Genomic DNA, 7,409 nt, shown 5'->3' on the forward strand with positions numbered 1-7,409 from the left:
GACGTCATGGAAGTTAAGAATACACAGTAGTTCTATTTTTTATGCTCTTGTAAATTCAACGGCGACGAGAATACAAAAAACAAATCCGCATTTAAATTTGAAAAAGCCTATTAAAATAGTCGGCAACCGTAGGATTATTCAAAATTGCATAAATTAACTATTTTTGTCTGTCAGCGAAAGAAATGATTCATTCCGGCTGAAAAAAGAATATGCATTTTTAAAATTCGAAAAAGGCATTGGTACATGGAATTTAGCAAAGGTCACCGAGAATCCACAATGGCTGGTGACTTAAGCAGTGCGGAGAAGGTACTGGGTAATCATTTAGCGCAAGCTAACCCCACGATTGAATTCTATATGAGGTTAATTGGGAAAGTCTTTACAGCAAAGTTGAGTCGAGGTAATTTAACAAAACATTGAAATGTCTAATCGTACTCATTTCCCAGGGTTTGTTGCCTGATGTCAAAGCCACTTACTTGACAGCTAACGGTAACGCCGGCCTCGATGTGAAAAAGGTGACGACACATGGGATCGATGTCTAAGAATAAGTTATATCTTGAAATCCTCGGGAAAGAATCCAGATTTTTTAATGCCACAATGTAATTTTTAAAAAGTGAAGGTAATAAAAATCATTTTTGTGAACAAGCTTTCTATGCGGACGCATCATCATAACCAGCGTTTTGCTAATTTATGCATGACATCACAACCGAAACGTTTCAGTCTAAATAATACCGCGCCACGTTAATGCCAGAGCTTAGATCCTCTTTTCTAAATTTTGAAAGAAATGCGATTAACTCATTCTAGGTAAGTAACGCCCCAAAAGATTGAGGCAAATTTTTTAAATTAATGTGTTATGTTTATATCATGACAACAACATATATATTGTATAAAAATTCAGCAACCTCGATCCCAGGGCCTGTAGCGTTTCTTGATATGATAAATCATTGATTATATTATATTGATATCCTCATATCAAAAAATGCTACAGGCCCTGGGATCGAGGTTGAAAATTCAGGGCTTAATTGAAATTTTATACAATATATGATTTTGCGGTAATTTAATTTTGAGATTTAAATATTTTAGACAATTCGCGAGTTAATTGTACTCATATTAATTTCATTTGCGTTTATTTTCCACGGTGCCTTACTTAACACCGTCCTTTTTGGACAAAAGATCCTCGGAACGAGGTTGTCTGGATTCGCTACAAAATTATTGTGGACCGTGAGAAAATAAAACAAACAAACAAAATGGCAGCAGAACAACGTGCTCAAGATCCTAACGAAGATGATGGAGGTATTGATGCTGATATCGAGAGTGATGATGGTACCGCTAGCCTTATTTATATTTAACTTTTCGTTTTTGAACATAATGATGTCGAAAAATGCTAGCAAGAAATTGTTGAAATGGTATAGCTAGCTAGCAGTCTATGTATAAGTCCGTGTAGTAGTAATCACATATTTTCTTGTCCTAGCTAGACATTTAAAAACACTCTCTTAAGAATTTAATTATTCAATAATATATTCCCAACCAAAACCTGTGCAATCAGATCAGTATAAGAAAAATTAGACTGTCCCTTGTACAAGGGTGCTGACTCGCTGAAAATACCCATAGCTATAGCTATGGACTAAAAATTTTACCTTTTTCTGATAACTCCTGAACTTGCCTGTATTATTACCCAACTTGCCCCAATTCTGGAATCTATCCGGGTTAACAATATCAAATATTAAAATAAAAAATTTCAAGCAAGTTAACTCGGATCCAAGATTTATTCCCAAAATGCATCACTGCTTTCAATTTTGTCGATTTAACTCAGCCACACTAAAAGAGATGACCTTCAAAGTAAACAGAATTATGTGACTTCATTAAGCAAATTGTATTAAACAAATCCTTCTTTGAGAACTCTCTGCCAACAAACTTGGGTGTGATACTATCACAGTATATCTTCCATTATTTTTATTGTTAATTGTGGGATATCGCTAAGATTCGGACCCCCTCCTCCCCTCTTATAGCGGATTTGCCTATGTGAAATACACACATTCAGATAAATCTTGGAAGGCTCAGGGGCGTGTTTTGTAGATAAAAGTTATCGGAATTGATGACAAGAGGAATTATGCTCACAAGCGACGAAGAATTTTCTGGTCACAAAAAAGTTTTTTAAATTTCTTAGTCCTTAGCGGATTTTTTTTCAAACTTCAGACCCCCTCCCCCCCTTAGCGGCGATATCCCACTAACAGGGCCAAAGAAATTTTTTGAAGGCCCCTAAAGCTATGTGCAGGACTTTTAGGATGCAAGACTTGATGTCCTGCTGTTAATAAAACAATAATGAACACTCTTGTCAATAGCAAAGGCACGTTTAGCCCATATTATGCGTATGGAAATTTATTATGAAATTTTCTTGTGTTATTAAAAGATCTTTAAAGATGACAGTTGCTTTAATTTGCCAGCTTGAGAAAAAAAAGTTCAAATGATTATGCGCAATGAAGTTTGCTGGAAGTCATTTTGTGAGCAAAACAAAAACAGTCTTAAGTTTTTATTTCTCTACCAGTTTTTGGCAAGTCAAATTCTTGGAAATTATTTTTTCTATGGGGATGTTTTCTACAAGCATTTAGCTTGTTTTTTTTTATCGCTCAAACCTTGCTATAAATTTGTGACATTATCATGTGATCTCACAAATCAGCAAACATTTGTGAACCAAGTTGGCTTTTGTTCAATAATGGCAGCGATTGTTAACGTAATTATTTATTATTGAGGACACACATTTGGACACAAGAAATGAAAAGACCATATTGTTTTCCCAATATGTAAGAATGTTTTAATTCTAAAAAACATATATACAATTTATATATAAAATGTATATGTTTTTTCGTTAGTTCTTCTTTGAAGTCACCTGACCAACCATAATTTTATGGGAATATTGGTATACAGAGCTAAAAAACTAGAGCATCAAAAATATGTGCTTGTTGTCTCACCCTACAACCATGCCCACCATTTATTTATCGTGCTTCACTTTAAAATTTTGACAGTGAGTGCCAAGGGTTCTAAGAACTAATTTAAAATGGTGTGTAAAAGCTTTAATCAAACGAGATATGTAAGTTATGATTAAATATCAGTGTTTAACAGGGCACACTAAAGGGAACCCGAGGTATAAAATAATGTTGGGCTTATATTATAGAGCTTAAAAAGTTGGTAAACAAGTCTTTTTAAATTTTTTAAAAAGCTCTTTTCGTTCTCAAGATATTCACATTTAAAGAATTTCAGATTTAATTATGCTGCATGAATTATGATGTCATATTTCAGTAATAGCAAATTTGAACATTTTCTTTCATCAGTAATTTTAGGCCTATTAGGGAGTGTGCATTCAAACTTTGTCAATGCATAGATATTATCAAGGTTAATTGATTAACATAATTTTTTTTGTCAAAATGACCCTTGCTCGCTCGTCCCAGGCCTCTTATTTTTTTGCTGACGACTCAATAACTCAGGATCTGCAACTTGGTTTGCAATCAAATTTTGTGGGTAAGCTTGCATAAGCCCTATATGTTTACTCACAAAATTTGATTGCAAACCGACATGCAAATCCCAAGTTCTGGGACGAGCAAACAAGTGTCATTTTGGCAAAAAAAATCAATTAACTTTTATAATATCTATGCATTATTTTTAGGGCTCAAATGACTTTATTTAAAGCGCCTAATCCAAGTCAAGTGCATTTTGCAAAGTCAGACCATTCTGTACACTATGTTGGATCACTTCCTTGGTCAAACATTTTGCTAAAAAAAACACCTTGTAGCTACACGAAAACAGTCCTTGTTGGGTATAAAGAAATGATGAAAATAACTGGCAAACACAAATATATATAATGAAAATTATGGAATAAATAAACTTTTTCATTCTTTTTTATTTGTTATGTGCAATAAACTAAAAATATGTAAATATGTATATTTTAGGAGACAACAATGTTAAAAATCACGGTATGGTTGCAATGGGAGATATTATTTCGAAAATTCTGGCCAAACCATTACCGGAATCTGTGGTAGGTTATTTTGAACCTTTCGAATCATTCTGTGAACATTTTGTTCTTTGCTGCTGACAATTTCTAACGAAACTTCAGCATGCTGCTACTGAGATTTCTTCTGTTCTTCAGCCTGCAATCTTGTCCAAGAGTAAGAAGTCTCAAAAGAGGAAACTGGAAATGAGGGAAGAGCTTTTAATTAAAAAGGTACCAGCTTATCTTCCTACCATTTTATAATCCTCATATTTTTATTGCAGTCAATTTTTTTATTGAAATATGGTACAATGCCTATATATAAAATATATTATGAAAATTGTAGGATAAAGCTGAGGAGCGACTTGAAAAAAGAGAGAAGAACCATGTCTTACCTACACGATCAAACGCACAAAAAGAAGTTCTGCTAAAAAGGATTGCTACAAAAGGAGGTGTGTTTTCATGATTTTATTCAAAAGTTAAAACGATTGCCTTTATAAACGCCCGAGATTTTTAGGGTTGTTGTCTATTGGAGCCATTTTTAAACTGAGCGTTAAATCCAAAAATTTGTAGAATTCCATTTTTTTACATACCTATTATCATCATAAATTCATTACTAATAAATTTTTGTCTGCTCTACATCAATAATATCTTCATACTCATGGTCTATACGTCTAACAAATTAAAGACAATGTCCTCATTTTTATAATTTTATCTTGAAACCTGAAATGTAGTAATATAGTAAAATTATTTTCTTTACTTTTAAACTTCCTGAATTAGGAAAACTAAAAAAAAACTTTTGATTAGGTGTTTATTAAATGGGCGTTTATATAGAGATGGGGCGTTTGTTTAAAGCATTTTGGTATAAAAATGATTGTTTTTTTCAGTTGTTAAATTGTTCAATGCTGTAAGTGCACATCAAAAGCTTGTTTCTGAGAAGATGAAGGAAGCGAAAACAGAGGCTAGAAAGTCGAAAGGTACAATTTTTATCTCTGCGAAAATACATCTTCATGAAATTATTAGAGATGACGTAATTTCTAAAATTAATCTTTACAAAATTGAGCCCTTAGCTACAAGATTTTTAAACTATTTCTCTACTATTTCTTCTTTTTCTACATGATGATTGTATTAACTTTTTGTACAATCCATCACAAATATGTTGGCATCAGCATACAAATTTTAAATTCACTTTGTGGCATTTAAGGGGGTATAATTCTGTAATGGAAGAAGTAAATTTTTTCATTCTTTTCAACCTCTCTCAAACCCTGTCTAGTGGTGCAAGTTTTCTTTCGAAATTTCATTAGTACATTTAGATGGATTTATATTCTTATATTCTGGTCTTTAATATACCACATTGCATTGTAGTTAGCCCAAAACCATTCGTAGGTACTTTCTAAAGAACCCATAAGAAAATTTTCGTCTTTCGAAGTGGAGAAACGCGCCACGTATGCTCCGACCTTCGGTTTGTTTTTGTTTCTGCTAAATTTTGGAGAAATAAAGGGAATGGAAGTCAATAACTTTGATCGACACATTTCGTAGTTGATAAGAATAATTGTTAGCACCAGATATGAGAAAGTTCAAAGCTACCTTACTTCAATAAGTAGACCTGAAATTGCGAAAAACCTACAGTTTAAAGTAATTCTTTACAAAAAATATTAAAATGGTCTATTCGCGAAATAACGCAAAAAGACCGCGAAAATTATTCTTTGTGCAGCTTTTTCACCTTTTTGATTTCCCAAAAATTAAAGCCGCTTTCCAAAGGCGATTTTGACCGCAGTTCTCAGTGTTTAACCATGGTCGTCCATAGTTGTGGCTATGTTGTGTATTTTTTTTTCTGTTTAGCTGTGGAAACTGTTACGAAGTCAAGTTTTATGGATTTATTAAAAACTAACAAAGATAAAAAGAAATCAGAAGAGGTAAATTAGACATGTGCATAACTACGTCTATGATTTTTTATTTGACACGTTTTTACGTTTTTGTTAGAGGGTATTCGTGATTGATAAATGCTTGGTCGAGAATATTGCATTCGTCTGTAGGGCTTTTTTTGCAGTTATTAAACCCTTGTATTTCCTTTATCTTTTGTCAAAAGTGCAAGACCCTTATTATATTGATGAATATTTTACGTTCTTCACAGTAAATGCAACAGGTTAATAATTCGCTGACTATACTGACTGCTGACTTCATTAAAATTCCCAAAACTTATATTTTCTCATTTACGAAAAAGAAAACTAACAAAGCCTCCCAAAGCAATAAAAAGCTACTAATTTTTTTTCATATGTAGGAAAATAGCAAGGAAAACGACAAGCAAAATAAGAAATGGGACGTATTGCGTGATGACTTCATGTTGGGTGCATCTATGAAGGACTGGGACAAAACGAACGAAAATGAAGTGCAAGAAGAGAAAGAAGCTTCTGATAGCGAAGATACTTCAGAATAGATTGCATTTATTCAATTAAGAGTAATCGCAAAAAGGAAGGATGTAACAATTTTGGTTGTGGAGTTTGAATAATAACTCTATGGTTTGAAGAAGTATTGCTGTTCACGTAACCTTGAGGAGAGAAAAAGTGTCACAAGAAATCCATCTATCTCACTCAAAGAATATGGAAAAACTGTTAAAACGAGGTTCCTGTAGTGCTTGTTGGAAGAGAACAGTTCAAGTCAGTGTTATATGTTATAGTGTGGATAACATGCAAGAAGTTAAAATATAACTGAAGTAGGGAAATTGACCTATCTTAGGGTATTTGTGATGTCATTTCTGATCCCGGGCTTCATTTCAAATCCCCGTGACGTCCTTACATTGAAGGAGTTAAGACATTCTATAATTATACCAATTTCGTCGCTTAAGCATTTTTTTTTAATTTGGATTTATGACCCCCGGGTACATTTTGTCCCTCCCCCCAATACACTGGCCAAGAAAGTTCAGGTTTAATATGGTTAAATAAGTATACTGTACGCATATTTTGCCTGTAAACTCTTATTTTCTTCAGGAAACATGTGAACAAGTCAGACAATAAACCCGTGAATTTATTTAATGGGCATTTTGGGGATCAGATATCAATTCACAAAATTCGCAAAAATTTCTGTCATCGAAATACTTTTCAGTGTCAGTATTTACTTAGTTAATCCAGACCTCTTCCTATGCTAAAATTCCAAAAAATTTTAAATAGTGCTCCTTAAAAAGCGCCGAGTAAGAAATTCACGTATCTTTTTTATCCCTTACTGCCGAAAAGCTAGCTGCCAGAGTCACATCCTTTTACTTGCGTGAAGATCCATAATGGTTACCACAATTATAAAATGGTCTAATTCATGATATATGGCTAGTCAGTAAACTTAAACAGGACAGCTCTATTAAATCTTAAGTTGAGCATGCAGATCGATTGTACCTTTTATGAACCAGCATTGGCGCCAACAAAAGCCTCATGCCATATTG

General features: G+C 33.4%; 1 protein-coding gene across 1 annotated transcript; it reads left to right on the plus strand.

Moving 5' to 3' along the window:
- The first annotated feature begins 1,150 nt into the window (after positions 1–1,150).
- LOC130612743 (RRP15-like protein) lies at positions 1,151–6,719 on the plus strand. The gene is made up of 7 exons (XM_057434093.1): positions 1,151–1,320; positions 3,942–4,027; positions 4,139–4,213; positions 4,326–4,431; positions 4,867–4,956; positions 5,822–5,895; positions 6,261–6,719. Exons 1-7 carry the CDS (start codon positions 1,245–1,247, stop codon positions 6,414–6,416), a joined length of 663 nt encoding a protein of 220 aa, XP_057290076.1. The 5' UTR covers positions 1,151–1,244; the 3' UTR covers positions 6,417–6,719.
- Positions 6,720–7,409: the final 690 nt, after the last annotated feature.

Source organism: Hydractinia symbiolongicarpus, chromosome 10, assembly GCF_029227915.1.
Source record: "Hydractinia symbiolongicarpus strain clone_291-10 chromosome 10, HSymV2.1, whole genome shotgun sequence".
NCBI lineage: Eukaryota > Metazoa > Cnidaria > Hydrozoa > Anthoathecata > Hydractiniidae > Hydractinia > Hydractinia symbiolongicarpus.